The following is a 26,140-nucleotide window of genomic DNA, read 5'->3' on the forward strand; positions in this document are numbered from 1 at the left end:
TGAGACTCAAGAAGATGATTAACTAAATATATAAAAGTTTAGTATATTACTATATGACTTGTGTCTGTATGGTACTGGTGATGTAGGGTGACAAGACCAAAGCTGTCCAGCCACCTTTTTATTCTGTATAGATCTTGGTTTGATGGGAAAAAGCTACGTGGAACTGATCTGCAAGTTGTTCTGACGCTGACTCGCCCGTGCGCGGTCCTGGCTGTGCAATGTGAGGGCCCTTTACAGCGCTTGATGCCAAACTGAGGGCAGTCTGAAGACACTGACACAGGCTGCAGTGAAGGAGCTAACAGCAGAGATCCACAAGCAAACTGCAACGGCTGATGTCACCGCTGCAGAAATACCTGCTATGATATTTACTGTGTGTTCTGGGGTGGAAAACTTTAAAAATATATATTTTGACATCTCTGATGCAGTTTTCTTCTCTAAAAGTGCCAGCCTGTGCAATTTAAAAATGCAAACCCATGACCTCTGGGAATGCGACACATTGTGTATGCTTAAATGTTTCCTTCTCCATTATGCAGGTCATCATTTCCTTGGATAAAAACTATAATGGTGCATTTACTGGAACTGTGTTCAAAGTCATGCTGAAACTGTTTGCCAAGGGATCTCAAATGTTTCACCTGCCCAGTGTGACAGCAGTCTGCAGCCTCCTCTGGCACAGATAGTAACCAAAAACAAAAACTTGTAAACTGATACAGAGAGCAGGACAACTAAAACGCTGTCTCAGGCTGCAAACTCTGACGTACTTCTTCCAAGACATCAAACTGAGCTCAAGCTGTGCCTTACATTCCAGTGCCTTGTTTCCTCTAGCATCAGCAGCGCCTACAGCCTCTCTGGGGGGGACGAGTACGTCCCTGCAGCCTGAGATCAGCCAGCAGAGCAGGCCGAGGCCAGCTGAGCTGACTGAGCAAGCCTGGCTCTGGAGGACAGACACACTATTCACTTGCAGCATCTGCTCTAGTGAGACAGAGGCGCCCTGAGATGAGAACGGCCTGCACAGTACATGTGCAACTCTCTCATAGGACTAAACATAAACATGTTTACAGCAAGTAAATTCATTGCCTTAATTAGATAAATATAGCATTACAATTTTAGAAGTTAACTATAGAAACATCCGCATGATGGGAGCTGTTCTCGTCTGCGGTGACCCTGGGTTTGTCAAGAATGACCCCACCACCACCATTTTTTTTCCTACCGGCAACATATAGTAAAAGCAATGAACTCTGGGAAAGCACTGATGCTGGCGGCTTCCGCCAGTCCTCTGAATATAGGGCACGTCATGTAAATGATGAATGCTCAGAGGCTGCTGTTCCACTTCCTCGAGCGAGGAAGGGCACAGAGCATGCAAATGTATTAGTCTAAACACGAAATGCTAAGAAAGAAAGAAAAAAAAACAACTATTCTGCCAGTCAGTTCTAACAGATTAATCCTTCAAATGAAAAAGATTAATGACGTCTGAAGTGTTGACAAAGGTCTACAAAGGAGGTGCATGGCTTTATCGGGGCTGTAAAGTAGGTCGATGTCTCAGGGTTTTAAGAGAGGCAAACAGATCTCAGAGTCATCAGTGTTATGCCTGATAATGTACACATTGCAGGACAAGCCATTAAAGAGGAACAGGGGGATTCTCTTGGCCTTAAAGTGGAAATCGGAGAGGTGTTGACCGATAAGAGAGAGCCTGCTGCTTGTATAAAGTCACTCAGCAGCTCAGAGCTCCTCGCTGCTTCACCTTCAGCCCTGAGGCTTTTAAAGCGTGTCCTCTCCTGAGTGCCAAACAGGAGTTCAAGACATACACCTTTTTTTTTTTCTTCTTTTTCTTTTTTAATACAACTGGAGTTGGAAATGTATTTGACAGACAGCCAAGTTTAAAGACTTATAAGCCTAATGTGAGACTTCAGAATAATTTCCAGTGCAGCAACCAGTTAGTCTCTCTCTGAAGCACTATCAATCAATGCTGTCAAGAGCAAGATGCTAATCTTTGAGAGAGCTATACATCATCTCCGCAGGCAGCGGATAAAAAAAAACAAAACAACAACAACAACAAAAAAAACAAAATGGCGCTTCTTTTATGCATGTGAAATGAAATAAAGTCCAAAACAAACTCCTAGCTTCTCACATGAGCCTTCTAAAATTATTTCCAAAGAAGGGGATCATTTTTGATGCCGATTTATTTTGCAGTGTTGTTTGGAAGCTGGATCTAGTAGTGAAGAGATCTTTACACTTTTGAAAGTACAAGCTGCTACAACAGCTGACTAGCATTTGTGCTAATGTAAATAACGTTTTACAACTAACTTCTCCAATTATCTTGTTTATTTTTAAGTAACAGGATTTTCATTTACTGCCACTTTTTTTTTTTTTTTTAAACCACACATCATAAAACCACTGATTGGAGTGCCAAGGCCATACTGCACTGGACCCCTAGAGCTCTTCCCTGACAACATAGCTTCAAGGACTACGCCACATAAATTGCTATATGATGAAAAAGTGGTGATTTGAAACGAGCTAGCTGAAGTGATTACAACATCTCACTAGGATGTCTCCCACGTGTGACCTAAGCGGGGTGTTCTGGATGCCCTGGGGCAGACCCAGGACATGTTGAAAATAGATCCCTTGATTGGCTTGGGAATGCCTTGGTGTCTGCCTGGAAGAGCTGGAGGAGGTGGCCGGGGAGAGGGAGGTCTGGTCAATTTAGACCACAAAATTATTAGCAATGTTTTCACTGAGCTTAGATCAAAGGATCAATAAGGTTGAATATGTGTTGATCTACAACCATGACACAATCACGTCTACGACAAGCTAACCAGTAACCCTTATGACTTACTGGTTAACCCGTCTAGGATGCAGCCCAATTTTTGCTGCCCACACATCAAGTGGGCCTGTCATGACCTACTCTAAATACAGCTAAAAGACGCATGCCATTACAATTGTACAGCAGTTTTGTTTTTTTCTTTTTCTTAAATACAATCTACTCAGGGAGTGATTCTTGATAAACCTACTCATCTCATATTTTGACTTGAACTACAACTTGTGCAGGTTTATCAACACTGCACTGACTTTCTGCATTCCCTTCTAACACCATCATCTCTCTTCTGCCGCAGAACGACTTCACCCTTTGGTTACACTTCGTAAACAAACCCTGAAAATAACCCTTGGATCTGCACGACTGCCAGCAGATTTCCACCACAACCGCATACAGGCTTGTGTCATCTTTTAGAAAAAGCTTCTTAGGATTAGTCAGACCTCTAACAGTCCGCATGTTGTTAATATAAAACCCATGTAGTATGTGTCAGTCGCACAAATCACCTTGTGAAAAAACATGATGTGGTTATATGCCAGCCAGTGCCACACGGCAGGGATAACAAACAGATTTGTTTGCCTCTAGTTCATCTTTACGGCATGACTGCAGCTGGAAGCTATTCTGCTGTAGCTGGTGCATATGCACTACGCAGGCTACAGCTCATAAACAGCTCTATCTGACCAAATAAAGTATGCGCCTGCTTCTCTTTCAGTCAGTTCCTTGACATCAAATAAATATTTGGGATACACACCTCTTTTGTCAAGTCACACAGTAAAGCAACACACTGGTTTTGGGTTAGAGAGGCAGTACTGTTGTTTAAATTATAAGTATAGCCTCAAGTGGGTTTTGTATGGTTTTAAATCTCCTGATAACATATGCCTGAATCATCATTTTAAAAAACTAATTTCAGGAGACTGCTCATGCACAGAGTGGGATTAAAAAAAGCTGTTTACAGTTAATGCATGCCACGTTGGGCAGTAATGACCATTTCAACCCACACAGGTCTTCAGACAAAACGCTATCAGCAGGAATATAAACAGGATGAGAAAGAACACGCTTACCTCTGGAAAGAAATGGAGGCCACACAAAGTATGCTGTTCAAACTGTTAACAAGAAAGACTAACAACAACATTTAAAAATTAGTACACTTATGGCTCAGTCAGGTGGTTGCCTGGCGAACACATTTAATTTCTTCGCATTCTGCAACTGTTGCAAGTAGTTGTAGCAACCAAATAGTTGCACAGAGGTTGAGACTACGACACCCTCAACTTCTGAGCGACTACTTTTGAAATGATTGCACATGTAGTCTATATGAATTTATGCTTATGTAGACAGCAACTGATTTGCGATTGTTGCTCATTTGTCACTGATAATTGGAACATTATTGCAAAGAGATTGTGTGTAATTTCCAACAAAGCCTGTTCAACTGCAAAGCAAAAGCTGACAGTTGCAGACTTGGTCCCCATCTTTGAAGCAAGCATTTAAAATGCTATAAGATTAGAATAATTAGAACAGAATAATTCTGAGAGCTCGGGTGCTTCTACAAAAAAATGCACCCTTCCAGAGGTTCAAACTGCCGTGTTTTAGCGTCTAAAGTTTTACTGAAGTGTTACTGTAAATAAGCCAAAAGAAAAAAAAAAAAAGAAAAAAGAAAAGGATACTTCTCCACTTAGTTTACTGTGGGCACACACTAAGATTACAATGAATTAAGCAATATTTCCAAACACTACTACCTCTAATGCTTTTTTGGATGAGCTTTTGATTGTAAAAATTGTGGATTTCAAAGGGGAACTTTTGCAATAGATGATACTGCAGATTAGAAGTATGTTCTTCTTTGATTTTTTTCTGATTAAATTTGTAACACTTTTCACACTTTTAAACTGTCTCACAGCATGTGCCTTTATGAAGACTGCTCACTTGTGTTTACAGCTGGCATTATTATAAGACACTATGGATAAAAGCGTGGGCTAAATGGTTAAATTGTAAACAGCTGCTACGGGAGGAAGTGCCTGCTAACGGTGCAGACTAAGAGCGAGTACAGGGAATAGGGTGAGTGGGTACAATAGAACTGGCTTCTCCCCACTAATTAGCTTGAACCTTGTAATGCATTATAATAAATGAACAAAGTCTAAGAATTCGTGGCCACAGAAACCTGAACTGGCCATGTATCACTTTAGCAATGAGGGTGTTTAAGTTTCTAATTGAGGTATCAATTATTAAAGAGGCCAATTTCCGTTTCAATTGTGAGGTGAAGTTGCACATTAATTCTTTGTGCTATTGCTGGCCGTTGGCCGAACTGTCCAGCCAACACCATTTTGTGAACGGTTCCTACACCTACACCAAACTTTTGAAGACACCTGGAGTGTTAATTAAGACATTCTGAGTTGACTTACCTAGATAGAGTGCAATCTTTCCAAATCTGTAGACTGACTGATTCACACAACTACACAACAACATGACAGTAATTTGTCGCTTATGACTTTTACTTTACTATTCAGGTAAATTTGTTATCGTTATCTACTTGTAAAAAGTAGAAAAATCATAAAGTTGAGCCCTCTGATTGATCCAGTGTTAACCGATTGATCTACAGGGTGGGCCATTTATATGGATACACCGTAATAAAAATGGGAATGGTTGGTGATATTAAAGTCCTGTTTGTGGCACATTAGTATATGTGAGGGGGCAAACTTCTCAAGATGGGTGGTGACCATGGTGGCCATTTAGAAGTCGGCCATCTTGGATACAACTTTTGTTTTTTCAATAGGAAGAGGGCCATGTGACACATCAAACTTATTGGTAATGTCACAATAAAAACAATGGTGTGCTTGGTTTCAACGTAACTTTATTCTTTCATGAGTTCTTTACAAGTTTCTCTTTTTTTTCACAGCCATTGACATGTTGAAGAGGTTAACATGTGAGGAGCGGATCGAAATTGTGTTGATATCTGGTGAACGCAGTAACCGGGTCATTGCAGCAGATTTCAATGCCAGACACCCTACGAGACCACCCATCTCCCATGCTACAGTCAGCAAACTGCTTGCTAAGTGTCATGAAACTGGTTCAGTGTTGGATTTGCCAAAATGTGGATGCAAGAAAACTGTCACTAATGAAGAAACATCAGTGGCTGTCCTAGCTTCATTCAGCAACAGCTCACAGCGTAGCACTCGCTGCATGTCATTGGAGAGTGGCATTAGTCGAACATCCTTTCGGCGGATATTAGCTACTCACAAATGGCACCCTTACAAACTCCAGCTACTGCAGCATCTCAACAAGGATGACCAAGATCGGCGCACAGAATTTGCAGAATGGGCAAAACAAAAGTTGGAACAGGACCCTCAGTTCACACAGAAGATTTTGTTCAGTGATGAGGCAAACTTTTATGTGAATGGTGACGTTAACAAACAAAACCACCACTATTGGTCTGACACTAACCCACATTGGATGGATCCCTTCAAGACTGTTGGAACAACAAAAGTGATGGTTTGGTGTGGTATATGGGGAACAACGATAGTGGGTCCATTCTTCATCAATGGAAACCTCAAGGCCACTGGATATTTGAAATTGCTACATGATGATGTGTTTCAATCTTTATGCACTGAAGCTGGCACGTTCTCTGAGTTTTTCCAGCAAGATGGTGCACCACCACATTATGGGTGCCAGGTCCGAGCATTCCTAGATAAACAGTTTCCTGGAAAGTGGATTGGTCGTCGTGGGCCAGTTGAATGGCCCCCAAGGTCTCCCGATCTGACCCCCTTAGACTTTTATCTTTGGAGTCATCTGAAGGCAATTGTCTATGGGGTGAAGATACGAGATGTGCAGCACCTGAAACTACGGATACGGGATGCCTGTGCTGGCATTTCTCCTGCAGTGTTGCTATCAGTGTGTGAAGAGTGGGAGAAGAGGGTTGCATTGACAATCCAACATAATAGGTAGAACATTGAACACATTTTTATAAGTGGTCAGAAACTTTTAAATAACTCATGAAAGAATAAAGTTACGTTGAAACCAAGCACACCATTGTTTTTCTTGTGACATTACCAATAAGTTTTGATGTGTCACATGGCCCTCTTCCTATTGAAAAAACAAAAGTCGTATCCAAGATGGCCGACTTCTAAATGGCCACCATGGTCACCACCCATCTTGAGGAGTTTGCCCCCTCACATATACTAATGTGCCACAAGCAGGAATTTAATATCACCAACCATTCCCATTTTATTACGGCATATCCATATAAATGGCCCACCCTGTAGATCAATCGGTTACTTCAACCCATGACTTCCTACACTACTAAAGGCAAAACAAAAGGTGCCATCCCTCTGTTTTTGGTTGCACAATAAGTTCTTAATGACACAAGTTGGAAATCATATTTACAGTAAATGTGAGGGTAATAGGAAACCAATATAAATGCTGACTGTGTCATTATTCTGTTGCGGTTACATTTCATAATGATAATTAAAGCAAGACATTTGTTTTTGAATATTTGTCTCACAACTAAAACTTACACTAATGTTTAGCAACGAACTGTTGCTTCAGTTAACAACATTAACTAATCCCACAGTTAGCACGAGACTGGTCATGTGAAAGCTTTCCCAGCACTTGCCTTGCTGTCAGTCATGCCCTGCCCCTATGCACCTGGTCTGTAGTGAGAACCAAGGGTTTTTAGGTAAACACCAACACAGCTCGACTCTCTCGTTTAGACAAAGGAGGCATTTAAAAGGTGAACATCTACAAGTTCCTTCTCTCTTCTTCCCAGCAACTGGTAAGCTCAAGGGAGGAGTCTGAGTGCCTGAGAGCTGAAAATGAGGACTCCTATCAGCAGCAAGTCAAATTAAATCATCGGCAGCAAATCACGAACACGGGGAATTACAAGAGATTACTGCCCCCGTCCAGCCCTACCCAGACCCCAGAGAACAATGGCCTGTAATCTGTCTTAATTCCCAAGCTAATCAACTCAGGGCTCAGAGTCTCATGGCAGCAGTGACAGGGAACAGCAGTTCACATCCACCCAAATGCCAAACTGACAGACAAAACTAAATGCAGCAAAGCCACAGTATAACTCCTCAGATCGCTCACCACTCATGCATTTTTAACATCTACCAAAATCTGTAATTGTCTATGCCCAAAACCATTTTCTTCAATGTGTTTTAAAGCCTATTCCATTTCTAAGGGAGTTCATACAACACCCTCCACTGTCAGGGCTTTTATTTTTAATGTAATCTTCATTGCAGTGCTACTGGTGTGCAGGCTGCTCTCCCTGGTGATCTGCCTTGCGTTAAGGAGGCTGGGGGCTCAGCATTAAGCCTCACTTAAAGCTGCAAAACTTTAAGAACAGCGTTTCTCCTTTCATTCACCAAGATGACACATAAACCACATGTCTTTGGTCATCCTCCGTCTTACTCTCTGGCCTGTCAGGCCAGTTCCAGCACTCTCAAGCCCTCGTGATCTTCAGGTTTCACTAGCTGACAGGTAGACGTGCAACTACAGATGTCATGCATTCAGCTCCAATGAATCATCTGACTAGAGTTAACATGTGGGAGTTTGTGCATCTCTGATGAAACCCACTTCTACAGAACACATCTTCTCAGAAGAAGTGATTTGAGGCTATATAATTTACGATGTTGCTAAGCAAACATATGGACTCAGATGGCAGTTTTTCCCCAGCAGCTTTCTAAGTTTAGCACAGTTCTGCAACACAACACACCTTTACGAGAGTGATGTTTGTTACCATAGCATTACTGTGACTTTATAGTCATACTGAAGGCTATGCAACACTGATATCTGTTTTTTTATATACAGTATTAGTACCACCCTTTTGTCCCCACTGTCCTTTACGTTGCTTTAGTTCATTTAGGTTTGAGGGTATTCATTATGCACAGTTCTCTTAGAGAGGGTCTGTTGGGATGTCCACTGTGAGGAAGATTAGAAACTCTCTTGAATGCTTTCCACTTATGAATAATGTCTCACTGTAGAGTGATGCACTTGGCAACCTTTCCTGGACTGATGGGCATCAACAATTACTTATCTAAGATCACTGCTGATGTCTTTTTCACTTTTCCAAGGTGCTTTTTCCACCTTGACACTTTGTTAGGAAACAGCCGAATGCTTCAGACCAGCAAACTGCAAAAACTTCTGCTTTTATAGGGGGAGCCCACACTTGTAGCATCTGGTCGCTACTTACCTTTTTAATTCCTGTGGAAGCATGAAAGGTATACTTTGTTTTTCACAGGACGGTGAAAACTCTTTGACATGACAGCAACTGCAAAATTACATAGAAACTGAATACATGACATCAGGATAGTGGCATGTCAGTTACAAGATCATGAAGGCTGATGAGACAAACTGTCATAAACAAGCCTTTGTTTTTATGTATGCAAGTCTAGTTTTCTTAGATTAATTTTCCCCATGTTTTGAAATGAAACATCACCTGTTTTTCCTTTAACAGAAAGCACTGGCAGTCATGTTTGCAAATACCCTTAAAACCTAACCAAAAACATTTCATCTAATAGATATCTTTATGGTTCAGGGGCTTCCTAAGATGTCCTCAGCTTTCTGCGACGAGGCAGGGTGTACTTGGTAATATGAAGTCATTTGAAAGGTTGTAACTGTAACAACGGTTGTTTAGGAGACACCTGTTAAGCCTGATGCATTTTAAATCATGTTAGCCTAAAAACACGGTTCAGAACAGTCTTTAACAGCTACATATTGCAGCTAGGCAAACAGCTTTTACCTGTATGCGTCCTGCCCTCTACTGAAAGGAGAAATGACTAGTAAACATATGGCAAGTCACAAAATCAACTCTTTGCAGAAGGCATGCATAAACATTTTAAAAGAACAACAGATGCAGAGACATCTGACTCACTTGGCGCAGGCCAAAGTAATGATCTAAACAATACAAAATGTTTTGTGTGATGGAGGCTGCACCAGCTCGCTTTCTTCCAATCAATGCAGATGTTTATCCGCTAATCTACCAACAGCTTGGGCTGAAGTAAACATGCTGCCTGGCTCTGTTCTGCCTCAAGCATCATCAGTGCTATCAGTAATGAGGACAGGATGAGCTACCACCTCTCCCAGTTCCCTAACAGAACATGACTGTTCTCTCTTTCCCTGTGGCTCCATTTCTGCACGAATGAAGCCCCTCTGCCACAATACCACGACCAACCGCTAAGATGGACAAACTAATTTGTCTGGGGTGGATGTTTGAAAAACAGAAGGGTGGAGAGCTGGGAACTGGTTTTCTCAGAAGAACCAGCTATGAGGTACTCAATAAAGCCCATATTTTAGAAATGAGAAGTACACCGAGAAACACAACTAAGTAAATGAAAAAAAAAAATTCACAGAGAGACAGAAGGAAAGATGGAGCTGCTGGAGGAAAAGAGAGCAGACTGAGGCAAGCCACAGGGGAGATGGCAGCCGTGGGTGCCCTTGAAATTGCCTGACTCATTACTGCAGCAGCACGGCCATGCATGGTGATGGCAGGCTCAGAGAGAGAGCTCTCGGCCAGGCACTGACAGTCAGAGTGTGAAAGACAGCCCTGTTTTTAAACCACCAGAGGAACACTTCAAAGGCTGGCGTGCTCATTCTCCATTTTCAAACGCCACCCTGCACTAGAGCGAGGCAGACGGGAAAATGCTAATGGGTTTCTGTGATTAACCCCCGTGTTTGTGTCCTGATAAGCATATAATGCCTTGCTATAAGAATGGTGTTAATAGATAGCAGCACACAGGTACATCTGGACACCCTGAGTGACAGGTCTGTGTGGGTGACTCAAGACTACAGTAATCATTTAATTCTTCTGCAGCGTGGGCTTCAGTCAAACTGAGATTAGCATTACTGCACAGCTGCCTGCTGTATACTCCTCACACATATACTGTACAGCATCTATAGTGTCTGGGAAAAACAAAACAAAACTTAAAGTTCCAAATGTATGGTTAAGCAGTGGTTGCAATCTATTTTCCTCTTTATCTGGTCCAATACAACTAGAATGTAGAGTGATAACGCATCCCTCGAGCAAGTAGACTGCAGGAAGAGTGTCAATCTCTGCGATGCTGTGGTTGCATACAACCCACTGACAATCTTCATCATCACAATTAAGGCAAAGTGGCTGCTGTGTCTTCCATTTTGTCCTCCACAGGAATTGACTTCCAACATTAAGGGCCACAGCAGTGTGGTAATAAGTATACAACTCTGTCCAGCACCAATCAGGGTGCAGTAATCCAGCCAACCTCTTTTTAAAATCGCTCCAGCACTCCATTAGCATGACTGATGTATGACTGAATTATTTCACACAAAATAAAGCTCTTGCTCAACCTGGTTAAGGAATGAAGCTCTGTGGATAATGATATGCGGCCTTTTGGATAAACCCTTATTTGATGAATTAACCATAAAACCGACAGGGGGAAATTTTATATACATGCCATAATGGGTTGTCTGGAGTGTATTTAAATGTGGATATTTATGAGACCATCTACGGCTCTGTTTAATGTTTTAGATTACAAGACGTTTGGAAGAATGTTATATTAAGAGTGCTTTTTGCTCTTGTACATTTTAAATGGGTGTCCCAAATCATCCAATATGACTGCTGGAATAAAATCCTACCTAATCAGAAAGCATTAGTTCCCTGTCAAATCTCTGCTCCCTGAAGCAAATGGCAGAGCTGCAGACAAATCCTCCCAGATCCTACCTTAATGTCCTTTATGTTGAGGGAAAAAAAAAGTGTACGAGCAAGCACTTATGTGCTGAGTAAATGCCTGCCAGATGTGTACACATCACCATGCAAAAGTCAGGTGTCATATGTGTTTGTGCATTACAGATTTGGCCACAGCAGCATTTACCGGTTAAAGGATGCAAATCAGCAGGAGGCAAAGCTCTCAACGTGGCATCAAGACTCAGGGCCTGAGGTCAGCAGAGTGACATGCCAGGCTAAGGAGATTACATTCTGCTACAGACTAACGAAAGGCTGCTCTTGTGAGTAGACACTGACCAACCAAAAACATCAGAGTTAAAGCAGTAGTGGCATGACATAACAGAAGGGTGTTCCATCTAAACCTAGCTTGAGAATAAGAAACAAAAAGGTATCTCATGTGGAAATGTGTTGAGAAGAGCCTAAATAAAAATATAAGACATGACTGACTTGACTTTACATAGTAAAATGAGCTATTTAAGGGTCAACTGCTCAGAAATTAGGCATTAGTTATTCTGCAAGTTTCTCCAAAATGAAAAGCTTTTTCCAAAGAAGGTCTTCTGGCAGACACACAAGAGTTAAAAAAAATGTTTGTGCTGAATGTCTTTGTATTTCGTCGTGAAGGTCTATTCTATGATCTGGTCTCAGTCTGGGTATGCTTCCTTCAAATGTAAAAAACTTGATTTCTTCCATCCTTAGAATGCCGATTGTGTAACACACAAATCATCAGCCTTCTGCTTTCTGGAAAGCTGTGATAAAGATGAAAAAAATATATATATTACTGAGGAAAAAGAGGCGGCATCTACTTGCGGGGTGATGAAGATGTTGACTTAACCTAAATTCAACCACTGCTGGAAAACTGGACAGTAATGCTGAACTATTACGACTGACAGTAAGTTTGACTTTCATTTTCCCCCAAGAACAAAATCATAACCAAACTAGGGAAACTCTCCTTGCACTCTCTCCAGATTTCTGTAAGAATTCAAAACTACTTCGGCAAAGACCTTGCTAGCCTCTCCAACATTTCAACATAATGAGGCAAAGCTTTGGCACTCGGCCTACCAAATCCTTTCCCCATATCTAAACAGTTCCCCACTCTACAAAAACTCTAACATTTATTTTAAATACACCATCATACTGGCAGGGCATGTGCCCCTTTGGTCATGACTGTCAAAACACTGGATGTGATCTCTGCTGCATTTTAACACATCCTCGCCATGTTGTTTTGGCATTTAGTGAAACACTGCTGAGCCTCACGCTAAAAGTGACGTTTAAGCCTGCAGGCATAGCTCTCGCATTTGTTTCTGTTTGACACTCAGCTCCTATCTGCTCACTGCAAAACAAATAAATAACATGGAAAATGTGCAAGTTGTTCGTCTGATATAGATGAGGCATGATGTAACGAGCTCTACAAATACGAGTTTGCCAAGATCATCATGGGACATGCTTGTGTCTGATGGGGCCACTGTGTGCGCACACTCCGTTTCAGTATTGTGGATCTGGGAAGCCTCCAAGTCTCCTGCCAGAATACAAAATGCCAGATCGCCACCATGAAAAGAACTCCAAGCAGAGGGACAAGCCGGTGTCCAAGAAAAGAGAAACATCTTGTGTTGGGCCTAATTACTTCTGCTCCAAGATTACACAGTTTTGACCTTTCTCAAGCTTACAGCACACAGCCTGATTGGAAACTGATGAGGACAGCATTAATACACACAGCACTGTTAATTATATTTAATGCAGAACAAGGGAGGGGAAATGTAGCTATTTACTATGCACAAACTGCCTAATTATGTTTCCTTGTAACCCTCAAACACCTAGATCATACAAATTGGTTTTAATCCAATTAAGTATTTTTTTCCCCAATTAAAGAAGTCTCCACAGATTTTACAAGCCAAAGTCTGTTTAAAGCTCTTGGGGAATAAGTGAAAAAGTTCCATGAAGACATTTGGAGAAGTAGCTGCACAAAGTCAAGTGATGACACTTGAGTCAGAGTCTGTTATTGTTGAAATCTGGAAATGTGAAGACAGAAAGAAGTGAACTTACCTGACAAGACTTCCTCATCTCTGCTGCTACAAGTACAACATATCCAACTGAACTGATGGTCAAGTGCAGTGCCAAATTATTGTAAATGGACAAATGAGTTGGGGTGTGTTATCTGAAAATCCGCTACTGTGGATTATGTACAACAGTAGATACAGAATGGTTGACATTTTAAGAATTATAAGAAGTGAAATGGGAAAGCATAAAGCCAATCACATCGTTTTATCCATCCATGGCAAAAGCTGAGGTTTATGAAGGCTTCAAGTGTGGTGGAAAACATATCTCCTGATGTAAGAATGTGAATGATAAACCAAGAAAATGGTAAATGCACAATGTGAAAGTGGAGAGCAATTCTTTAAGTGCACTAATGTTGATGAAACCATAAATTTGTAAATTGTAAACCATAAAACGCCACTCTCCCCATTCTTTATTCCCTTTATTCGTAAGGGGTTGTCTGACTGGTGGGATTTTCTCTGTATTATTGCATCATCTTTTACAGTACAAAATACCTAAAATGTAATATGTTTAATTAGCGTGGCAAAATTACCAAATGTACTTAGTTTTTGTTTTAAATCAGATTTGACTTCTGAATTTGCATGTTTTGGTGATCAATGCAATATAGATTATGCCCTGGTTTTACTTTCACTGAAAATAACTGCCTTACCTATATGGCTGCCAAGTGGCAAGACTGGCTACTAGAAAGACTTTGACCCAATGCAGCTTGGAGGTGTGGAGACATGCCTATGAGCCCTCTGCAACTGGGAGGCAAGTGGTTGCTGGCTAAGTGAAACTGATCACAAGAAAATATGTGGTGCTGGTTGGGACAAACTTGTTTCCCTAGAATCCAGTGGTTGAAGTAGCAGCAGAGATGTGAATCACCACTTCCACTGAAAACTTTCAAAAGGAAGTCATCAAACATGTGATGCAGATGCAGAATTGGGCATTTATTTGCTAGTTAAACTGACAGTCTCGATGTTCAGTCAACTATATGCATAGTTAGTAATATAATCACAGCTAAATCTGTGGACAGAGTTGTGGGCAGGCAGACTGGAAACTAATAACATAAGGAAGTTTTGAATATTCAAGGTGGAAGTCAAAAATAAAAGACACATGGTGTTATTTGGGATTTCTTAATTCACTTGCAGTCTGCATATAACCCTTCTCACTCATTAACAGTACCACACCACAAAAGGAGAGTGTCTGAGGTCATGAATAGTCAAAGGCTGAGACCATCTCGCTGATAGACTTTCCCTGATGGGATTAATAGTTTTTCTGCTCCTGACTGAAATTCCAATTCTAAAAAGAAGAACAGTAAGCCCCAGCATAAAAAAATAAAGTATACAACAAAAGCGGCATCACGAAGTTAGAGCCAGACACTGAAACCGAAAACTCAGACTTCATTAGTGATATATCCAAAAGAGACTTGAGGTTTTGGTTTGAGATGCACTGAAAGACAGTGAAACCTCAAAACCCCCACCGAGTAACTATAAATCTCTTTTATCAGAAACATCACTGTGCTCACTATCAAGAAAACAAAGTGTTTTATGTTACATACAGCAGATATGAACATCTACACTGGCAACAGCAGGCATGAAAACGGAAAGGAACTCCATAACATTAGACTGGAATGTGTTGCTCTGTATACTGGAGCAGAGAAGGAAAAGGATTAGGAGCTTTGTTTCACAGTTATTGGATTTTGGCTCCGTGGGAATGGAAATACCCAAATGGTGAAGGGAACGCAAACACTGAACTATTCTCGTTAATGTGGAAAACATGACTCAGGGTAAACGCAAATGACACATTAAACACACGCTTTATTGAGAAGTTCATTTCTTCACAGTTACAGTCAATTAGTTCCTAATATTCTAGATTTAAATGAATCACTGAGGAAGGTTTTTTTCCCCCTCTCCTGTTTTCAAGCATCTGTTAGTTGCCGATGTCAAGATCTCTAAAATCAAATTTCCCCTTTAAATTGTAAATTATTTGGGGCTAAGCTGAAAGCAAAGAGATGACAAGAGATGGGGAGAAAGAGAAATGATGTTGATGTGCAACAAGGGCCCCCTGCCAGATCTGAAATGTGGATGTATATGTCTAACTAATCTAAATGCTTTTTTCCTGGAATATTTCCAGGACTTTAATTAGTAATGTGAAAAGAAAAAAAAGCCATGCGTTTCTGCGTAGAGAAGCACTTTACCTAAGCAGGAAAGGTCCCCAACTGATTCGAGATCACCCTGGCGATATGAACTTTATTTGCAAGTTTGTTTGTTTCTTTTAAAGGAGAAACTGCTAAACCAGAGGCATAACAATGAAGAAGCAGACAAAGACACTGACAACACAAAACTAAACTTAATTAAATAAAAAGGTGTTACATAACTAACACCTACTTGTATTTAAAAAAAAAAAAAACAACCCCCCCCAAAAAAAAAACAAAAAACAGGAAGTCCAAAAAAGTAAAGAAGTTTAAAAAAAAAAAAATCTAAATGAATCAGATTTGTCTTATTCTCTTAACTTCCTTGAACACACCTAAAGAGTGACTGCTTCTTTCAATTTCTTTGTGATTCATTCCAGGCAGCAGGAGCTGCATTCCTAACCATCATTTCAGTTCAGTTTGAACCAAGAAATGAAACTATTAACCTCTGATCATAACGGGACTTACAAACTGGAATCTCATTATGATTTCAGGTCAGTGGACTTGTGGGCATCAGGGAGAAGCAAATTAGATGTGCCTCATTCATCAGCACCTGCTGTACCTGAAACACTCAAAAGCAAAAAGCACCAAATCCCCAAACTGCTTCAGTGCAGCTTCTCTGGGCAGGAGTGGACTTAATGCTGAACTGTCTGGGCAGCTCCCACGGGTGAAAGAGTCTGAACGTGGAGCAGAGTGCTGATGGGTTTTAAGAAAATGTCAGCCTCGCTCTTGCTAATGCGCTGTCAGAGTGTGTGCGCTATGACTGACCTGTATTTCCTCGTAAGCCTCGTCGATAGTGGTTACTTGGTGCTGCTCATGTAGCGCCGGCTCGTCGCAGAAGAAACACACGAGGCTTTTGTCGGTGAGGCAGAAGAGCTTGACCTTCTCGTGGTCCTTGCAGGGGTAGGAGCTCCTCTGTGCGTTAAGGATGGCGTCCAGTGGGAAGGCTGAATAGCGCTCCACAATGTTGGACAGCTTGAGACTTGGCGAAAGTAGTGGATCGGCGAAGGTCCTCCGGCACTCGGGACAGTCCCGCGCTCCGTGAGGCTCCTGTCTGCTCCAGTGCTCGGTGATGCACTTTCTGCAGAAGTAGTGCTCGCAGCCGAAGCTGACGGGGTCCTGGTAGATGCTGAGGCAGATGGAACACAGAAGCTCGTCCTTCAGAGAGCAAGCCATTTGCAAAAACTGACACTGAAAGGCATCTAAGAGGGCAACGTCGTGGAGCAGAGTATACTTGGTTCAGTTTGTAAGGACGTGGTTCACTGCCATGTGGGAGTTGACTTCAGGAATCCTGAAATTATCGTCTCTGTTGGGGTGTAAAAACAATAAACAAAAAGACAATAAGGCACCTCAAACCTTTAATCAGCCAAACCCTAAATAAGTTATGTGAAGACATTCTTTTGGTTACACATTAACAAAATCAACTTCAACAACAACCCTTTAATATTTAATCTACAACACAAGAGCTTCTAGTAAGCTGTACTAGCTCTGTACAAACTGATTACACAGTCTAAATATGGGTTTTTAGATTAGACCTGTAATTAGTATTTAAAAAATGACAAAGAAATCACACTTTCCAGTTTCTCAGATTGGATATTTGCTCGTGATTTTAGTATTTTATTGCAGTGTACCAAGTATCCTTTTATCCAGCAGCATTTAGCACATCAATTAATTTGAAATCAACCGCACATTCATGGATAGTGAATACAATTATCCTGACTTTATTTTAAAGCACTTCAAAATCTCATGCCCTAATGAAGGCGGTGGACATAACTTTAAACAAATCCCTTTAATAATTTGGCAGTAGCGTGTACCACCTTTTTTAAAGCAGTCCCTTTTGTTCTCATAATATAATGCCTGCTCTTTGCTTTCACTTTGTGAGCTTCCTCTTTACCTGGGGAAACACCTGACGTACATTAGCGTTTCTACCAAACTAGTTCTGTACTTTGCTGCACCCATTTCCTCGCTCTTTGAAATGGATTTGCTCATTTCTAATGGATTTGCCTGTTGGTTTGGTTGACTGCAGCAGTCCACCAAACCAACAGACAAACACCTGCAGCAGTCAGTATTATCTCCGTTGCCTGTCCACCTCCTTCCCCGGTGTTAAGAAGCTGCCTTTTAAATACCCTCCCGTAAAGGGCTTCAAGATCCCGTGCTGCTCTTTTATTTAATTCGCACCATCTATCACAAACTATCGGACCAACATATGAGCTGTTGCTTAGGATAAATACACATTATATAACATATTTCATCCACCTTGCTCGCTGGCAGGGACTGTAAACATAAGCGACCAGGTCCACGACACCGCCAACCACAGCGGGAGGAGATAGGGGACACAAAAGAGGCATAACACTGATTTAATTAGCCGTAAAATTAGAAAGGTGTATGTAGGAATCTATACGGGAGGTTGAGGCTTCCCAAAAAATGCCCATTATTAATAGAAGAAACGAATTAAAACAGCAAAAAGAGCCTAAACTCACCAGCCTTCGCTCAACGACATCAGCGGCTCCAACGCAAGTGTCTTTCAGGAAGGGAGCAACACACAGCGGCAACGGATGCAACCAACTGTACCGAAAAATTAGGGGGGCCGGGGACTCGACCACACACAATGTTCGGAAGAAAGATACTTGTCATCTATGACTAACATTTGGAAGATAACGAGAGTAATTTATATGTAGCGTGGTAATTTAAATGATTATCAAGTTGAGTACGAGACAAGGAATAAAACTGTGTAAAGTTTTATCCCCCTCTCCTAATGAATTGACTCGTACTGCCTTTCTTTTCGTTCACAAGCTGCTGCTGCTGCTCAGCTAATTACAAGAAAGAAATATACAGAAATCAACCGTTAGCAACTTTTTTTTGTAGAGCAAATTGCCTGACTTTAAAAAAAAGTTCAGCAGCTGCCATGAAAAGTAACTGCCACTTCTAACTGAAAACAATTTTATTAGTCAGAGAGATGTTGTAGTGTCCAACTTCGACCAGCAGGTGTCAGAAGCGTCCGCAAAAAAACTACCCTAATCTTCAGGTTTAGGTATCGTGACAGAGGATAAGCGTTTGTTTTATCAAAAGTAAACGGTTTCTTCAAGAGCTAGAGAAGAACCGCGGGTTTGGCATATTAAAGCAAAAATGCAACAGTTTCGTTTATTAATACTATAAAGAAGAGTGGTTCTGCTGAGACACTGATTAGAGTAAGCATATCCTTCCAAACTGGGACTAAAGTTAATAATGCTGAGAGGTTTGTGTAACACAAGCGAACTATACTTCTTAAAGTTTAAGGATAAATGTGCTGTATGTCATTTCAGTCCCAACTTATTCTAATCATAAATGTCTTTTTTGATGTCTTTGTAAACTTGTGCACTTCATTTTCTATTGTGATGCAATTCAGAGCAGCTCTTTCCTTTCTTGGCTCTGTTTGTTTTATTTTATTTATTTTATTTTATTTTTGTTGTTGTTGGCATGTTCACTTTTGTAAGCTAGAGCCAAACAAAATCTTGAAAGGGACCTACATGTAAAAGTGGGTCACTTGGTCGCTGATGTATCATGAATATGTATAATATGTGTAATAGTGTGTCCAATCATGTTTTCATGTATTACTGGAGAAAAAAGGGACTTAATTGCAATTAAACAGCAAAAATTAACATTTTGTTACACATAAAAAAAAGATATGAACAAAAATGTGTATTTTAATGGAGAGAAAAAAGTTAGGACACCCTACCCCCTAATAACTAGTGTTGCCCCCTTTGGCTGATATAACTTCAGTGAGACACTTTTTGTAGCCTTTTACCAGTCTCTGACATCGATTAGAAGAAAGTTTGCCCCACTCCACAATGCAGAATTCTTTCAGCTGGGGGTTTCTTGCATGTACAGCCCGTTTCAAGTCACCACACAGCATTTCAATGGGATTAAGATCAGGGCTTTGACTTGGCCATTCCAGGACTCTCCACTTCTTAGTTTTTAGCCAGTCCTTGGTGGATTTGCTGGTATGCTTTGGGTCATTGTCATGTTGCTGTCTCCAGTTCCGCTTCAGCTTTAATTGTTTGTTTGTTTTTTGTTTTACAGATGATTTCACATATTCTTCAAGCACCCTCTGATACACAGTCGAATTCATGATGGATTCTATGATGGTGAGCTGGCCAGGTCCTGCTGCAGCAAAGCATCCCCAAACTATGATACTGCCACATCCATGCTTCACAGTTGGTATGAGGTTCTTTTCTTGGAAGGCTGTATTTGGTTCATGCCAAACATGTCTACTGTTCTGGTGTCCAAATAATTCAATTTTAGACTCATCAGTCCAAAGAACATTATTCCAGAAGTCATTGTCTTTGTCTATGTTCACTCTGGCAAACTTCAGTCTGGCCTTAATGTTTCTCTTAGAGAGTGAAGTTTTCATCCTTGAACACCTCCCATAAAAGTCAAACTTGTGTAGTCTCGTTCTGATAGTAGAGTCACGCACTTTCACATCGACAGTAGCCAGAGCCAGCTGTAGTTCCCTGCTACTCTACACCAACCCCACTACACGAAGATGCCACACCAATAAAACCACTGTAGAGGAAGTAAACAACAGTGATTATCTTATTAGAACGCAGTGTTCTTCAGAGAAACATTGGTTCCTGGCATTCGTGTGGATGTTTCTTTGACACATAACACGTGCCCAAACATTGTTGCGAACCAAGCAAACAATGAACTGCGACCCCCCCCCCCCCCAAAAAAAAAAAACAATGCTCAGGAAGGGCTTAAAGGAAGAGCTTTTGATTTAGCCTCCAAATTTCCCAGATTCCAAGGACTGCATCCGCATGATACGTGAGGTCTTGAGGAACCAGAGGTGTGAAGGGTCAGAGGTGATTTAGCCGCAGGTAGGGGACTTACACAATGTTAGGAAGGTGGTTTTAATGCTGTGGCTTGGTGGTGTATTTCACATGAAAATATGCTGCTTCTTTTACTCCACTACCCAAAAGTATAAAACCTTTAAAACTAGCTAGGGTACTCTTTCCATTTTTGAAAATAGAAATACTATTATAGTTTTAAATAGTTTCAGAGGCGAGTGAAATGAGCTCAAAGAAAAAGTCAAGCTTTGGTTTTTTGCGCAGTTTTGTCAAATCAGCAAAATCTTCTGTCTTTCACATTTGTTTAAAATGTTAAAGAATAAAACAAGAAATGGAAGACTTCTGACCGAGAACATGAGGTACCAGGCAGAGAAAGCGCAGCAGCAGATTGGACTGAATAATTGTGAGCAACATCAAGCAGAGCAGGTGTGAAACAGCAGCAGGGATCACTTCTAGGATAAATGAGACTTACCAAATGCAAGTCTGTTTACAGAACATTTAAAGTAGAATCAAGGAATTTGGATAAAAAGGGTGTGTGATGTTTAAAACTCAGAAATTATGGCTATGATTTTCTTTTTTTTTTCTTTTTTTTTTCTCTTCTTAAATGACATCAGAAACAGCAGTATGCGACATTACGTGATGGCAGAGCTTCAGTTCATCCTTTGTCATTTTTTTTTTTTTTTTTTTTTTTTTTTATAAATAGGACAGGGGGAATGAATGAGAGAAAGAGGGGGAGAGAAAGAAAGAAAACCAAAGGGGAGAAGAGACGGTGAGAGGGGGGGGAAGAGAGAGAAAAAAAAAAAAAGAACTCCTGGGTCACCTGTATGGAGAAAAAAAAACAAACAAACAAAAAAAACAAACAGAGGAGACAGCAAACAACAAAGAGCAACATAATAATAGAGAAAACAAAGCACCATCACAATAAACTAGCTAGTCATAGATATCAATATTTACTAAATAATAAACGATATTGTGCAGCACGCAAGATAGACAGCGCACAGTGTGCTTTGAGGCAGCAGCCAAGAAAGCTTTAGTCCGCGTCTGTGAATACCCATGTGTGCATACCTGTGTGGATCAGCATGCTTGCATTCCAAAGGTTTCTCCATGTAATGATCTGCTAGGGAGTGTGGGGGGGCCACAGCCCCGTCCTCCAGGGTGTGAAGCGGGTATGGAGGAGATCAAAACTCCAGACATCCAGAGGCCCCCAGAACACAAGAGACCATGGAAGACCAACAGAGGGGCAGCCGCGCCACTGTCCCAGAAAGAGCTGAGGAGAGTCCCAGATGAGGGCTCGCCCAGCAGCCGCGGAGCAGAAGTCAGGGGGAGTTGCAGTGACGCGCCCGTGAGCTCCGCCAGCCCCCAGCTGTGCCTGAGTGACCGAGCCCCAGGCCGAGAGGCCGGGGGCACCCCACCTCCAAAGGGGCCCGAGCGAGCCCCAGGCCCCAGGCCCCGACAAGCGGCCGCCAAGGAGTGAGCCGGTGTGTACCCGGACGCCCACCCCCAGACACAAAGAACCACCAACACACCGACACCTGAGGGAGTCCGCCACCGGCAGGGGAAGTGGTGGTGGGTGGAGATAGGCCTCCAAACCTTGGAGGGCCTGAGGTGTCCCCAGAGAGGTGGGGTCTGATACCCAACCTGACATATAGACACAGACATACAGGCACACACAGACACAAACATCCATTCCCACCCTCATGCTCTCATATGCACTCACTCCACACTCAACCAACGTGGAGACAGACATAAAGAGACGCTGTACACACAATCACACTCCCCAAGCGTACTCTACAAACCGGGTCTAGGTACCCTTGCCCCTGGAGGGGGGAATTGCACCCAGACCCAGGTGGTGTTACCCTTTTCCCTGCGGTGGGGAGAGGCAGACCACCCCGACTCCGCAGCAGCAGGGAGGCCCCACACCCCAGACCGCAGTCGGACGGCCAACTCCTCCTACTAGCCCTCCCGCTCCAGCAGGCCGCAGAGAATGGGAGTGGGAGAAGACTCCAAACCTCCCTCCACCCGCTCATTGTAGTGTTGATGCATATGTGTTCTAAGGTGTAATTAAAACCCAGGAGGGCATGGAGCTACCTGCCAAGGAACAGCAGGTAAGCGCATAGTCCCTCCTGCTAGCCCTCAATGACTAAGTGTATTTAAAATTGAGAGGTGGGCAACGACGTCAGGGGTGAGGTGTACACCCTGATGGTAATTTGGACTCCGTGATTGTGCCCACCCCCAAGATCCTATATGTATGTGTAATGAGAGTGTGAATAATGTGAATGTCTAAGTTGTGGGATAAAATTGAGGCAGAGGCAGCCAGAAGGGGACGGGGGGGGGGGGGTAGCCTCCTCTGCACCCTGGTGACATACCCCCACTCCAAGGCCCTGCATGTGTGGGTGGTTGTGGAGGAGCGGGAAGAGGGAGGCAGCTGGAGATGGGGAGGGAAGGAAGGGAGGGGCAGGTAACCCCTCCCTGGGGCCAGCTCCCCCGCTGACCCCAGTAGGCACTCCCACCCTCCGCGACCCGCCAGGGAAGGGGGGCCCAGGCCCATCAGACCGGGGCCCAGTGCAGTAGCGCCCTCCGGCTCCACAGAGCCCTGGACAGTCCACCCAACCCCACCACAGAGAAAACTGCACCCACCCCACCATCCACACATCTTCCAGACTACATAAGACGGTAAACGCCCAGGCTGAGATCTTCCTCCACCTCTCCTGTATCTCCCCCTCCTGTAGAGAGAGCCCCTGAGGAGAGGAAAGCTCCTGCAAGATGTGACAATCCCCCCCACCAGTTGAAGAGCCCCCCAGGCGGCTCGACGCACCGGTGGCACCCTGCTCCAGGGCCGGGCCCCCATGCACCCACCCGCCCACAACCCCGGCAGCACACCAACCAGGACCCAAGCCCCCGAGGCCCGGCCCGGGCCCCAGCCCAGAGACTGAGCGCCCCCAGAACCTCACGCCCATCCCGGACCCACCCAGGGGCAGCCAGGTTGCCAGGTCAGTAACCCACGCCCGTCAGCACAGACCCTCCCCTAGCCCCGCTGCACGCAGCCGCGAGGAAACAGTCACCTGAGAGCCAACAGAGCCCCCAACCGGACGTGACCGCTACCCCGGGTTGAGCCCCCCAAGGAAGATGCCTCCCGGGAACCCCCTGACGCCCTAAGCCTGTCCCTACCCCCTCACCAATCACAACAGTGAAGGCGGGACCAAACTATGACCCCCCACCCCCACTAGGTGATGGAGCTGATAAAAGGGGCCCAGAGCAATTGATCTAATGTGGTGGCAGAGGCTGTGTCAAGACTAATGTAATCTAATAGATAATTTCTATATTGGTTAGAATTAAGATTATTTTTATTTTTCCAGTTCATGAGGACTGTTTTCTTGGCTATGCATAGGGCAGTGAAAACCATATGGGCGATATTCTTTTCTGAAGTGACATTATCTAAGCTGCCCAGTAAACACACTAAGGGGGAAGTTGGAATGTTACATTTCAGACACTTTGATAAGTCTTCACATATCTCGCGCCAAAACTTTTGCACTGGTGGACAGAACCAAAGAGCGTGGATGTAATTGTCTGGTGTATTGCCTTGACAGTGTGAGCAGTTGTTGGAAGATGTAAAGCCCATCTTGAACATCCGATGACCTGTATAGTGCACTCTATGAAGTATTTTGTATTGTATTAATTGCAGACTGGGATTTTTAATTAATTTAAAAGTTTTTAAGCAAATCTGAGACCAGAAGTTTTGGTCTAGGTTGACTGATAAATCTGCTTCCCACTTTGCAGTAGGAAGGGATATTGATTCATCTAATTTAGAAAGTGTTCTGTATATTTTAGATAATAATTTGGGGGATTTAAGAGTAAGAAAATGTGCCGCACTTAGTGGTGTTTGTAATTCAACTTGACTGAGGTTAAATTTCTTTTTTACTATGGATTTAATTTGTTGATATTCTAAAAACCTTGTCTTGTTGATCCCATATTGTTCAACTAGTCTGTCAAATGGAATAAATTCTGTTCCCTCTAATATATGTTCTAAGTATTTAATTCCTTTACAACTCCATTCTGGGAAATTAATCATATTATTGTTTTGTAATATGTCAGGGTTATTCCAGATAGGTGTACGTTTGCATGGGATTAATGAAGACTCCGTTATTTTTAGAAACTCCCACCATGCTGTTAGAGAAAAGCTGATGTTGATACTTTTAAAGCATTCATGTCATGTCATGACCGAGAACATGAGGTACCAGGCAGAGAAAGCGCAGCAGCAGATTGGACTGAATAATTGTGAGCAACATCAAGCAGAGCAGGTGTGAAACAGCAGCAGGGATCACTTCTAGGATAAATGAGACTTACCAAATGCAAGTCTGTTTACAGAACATTTAAAGTAGAATCAAGGAATTTGGATAAAAAGGGTGTGTGATGTTTAAAACTCAGAAATTATGGCTATGATTTTCAAACAGACATGTACTGTTGTTTGTTTTTGTAAATATTTGGATGCAAACTTAAATCAGCCAAATACATAAATAAAAATACACCTTTTATTTACATTGTAACTGCATACCCCTCTGAAATCCTTTGCTATAACCTGATATACACCCCCTAGAAATGTAACTACACGTCGACTCTCACCGACATCTTGGTTAGGTACACCTCTTCAACTCCTGATTAGCCGATTACATGGCTTGATCTCAGTGCATTTGGTCGTTATGGTCAAGATGACTTGCAGAAGTTCAAGCCAGACATCACAAGGAGAAGAAAGGTGATTTACGTGACTATTAATGTGGCATATTTGTTAGTGCCAGATGAGCTGGTCTGATTATGTTAGAAACTTTTGATGTACTGGGAATTTCCCACAGAACCATCTCTTGAGTTTACCGAGAATCATCTGAAAAACAAGACACCCAGCCAACAGCAGTTCTCTCGGTGAAAATATCTTGTTGATTCAAGAGGTGACTGGCCATATTGTTTTGAGCAGCTAGGAAGGCAAAAATAAGTCAACCACTTGTTACAACCAAGGTTGTAACCAGAAGAGCATCTTTGAATGTACAGCACGCCAGTCTTTGAAGCAGATGGGTTACAGTAGCAGAAAACCACAGTCTGTACCACTCTTGTCAACTAAAAACAGGAAACTGAGGCTGAGATGTGTATGTACTAAGCAAAATTAGACAAGAAAAGATTGGAAAGATGTTGCCTGCTCTGATTCTCAATTTCTGCTACGGCATCCTGATGGTTCGGTTATGATGGCTTCTTCCAGCAGGATAATGCACAAACTTCAAATCATCAAGATCATCAGATCTGAATCCAACAGAGCACCTTTGGATGTGGTAAAACAGGAGATTTGCATCATGGACTCAAACATGACAAATCTGCAGCAACTGTCACACAGTTGCTTCAGTGGACCCAAACATGGACTAAATCTCTGAGGAATGTTTTAAGAGAATTAAGACGGCTATGACAAAAGAGATTTAACATGGTACTAGCAAGGTGTACCTAATAAAGCGTCTGATGAGCGTATGTGACCGACGTCGATCTTCAGCCCCCCCCGTTGTAGAAATATTTTGCAAATGAGGAAATTAAATTCACAGAATATCCCACAGAGCACATGCAGCATA

At 42.4% G+C, this 26,140-nt stretch overlaps 1 protein-coding gene across 3 annotated transcripts in view; it reads right to left on the minus strand.

Moving 5' to 3' along the window:
- trim62.1 (tripartite motif containing 62, tandem duplicate 1) overlaps positions 1-18,525 on the minus strand; it is a 35,508-nt gene extending 16,983 nt beyond the window's left edge. The window contains exons 1-3 of one of the 3 annotated variants that reach the window (XM_026167653.1): positions 18,195-18,525; positions 17,971-17,988; positions 16,483-17,020 (exon numbers count right to left, since the gene is read on the minus strand). In XM_026167653.1, the coding sequence (XP_026023438.1) occupies positions 16,483-16,890 (408 nt within the window). In that variant the 5' untranslated portion in view covers positions 16,891-17,020; positions 17,971-17,988; positions 18,195-18,525. The other 2 variants (XM_026167651.1, XM_026167652.1) reach the window with 2 other exon arrangements.
- Positions 18,526-26,140: the final 7,615 nt, after the last annotated feature.

The sequence above is a fragment of the Astatotilapia calliptera genome, chromosome 5, assembly GCF_900246225.1.
Source record: "Astatotilapia calliptera chromosome 5, fAstCal1.2, whole genome shotgun sequence".
NCBI classification, from domain to species: Eukaryota; Metazoa; Chordata; class Actinopteri; order Cichliformes; family Cichlidae; genus Astatotilapia; species Astatotilapia calliptera.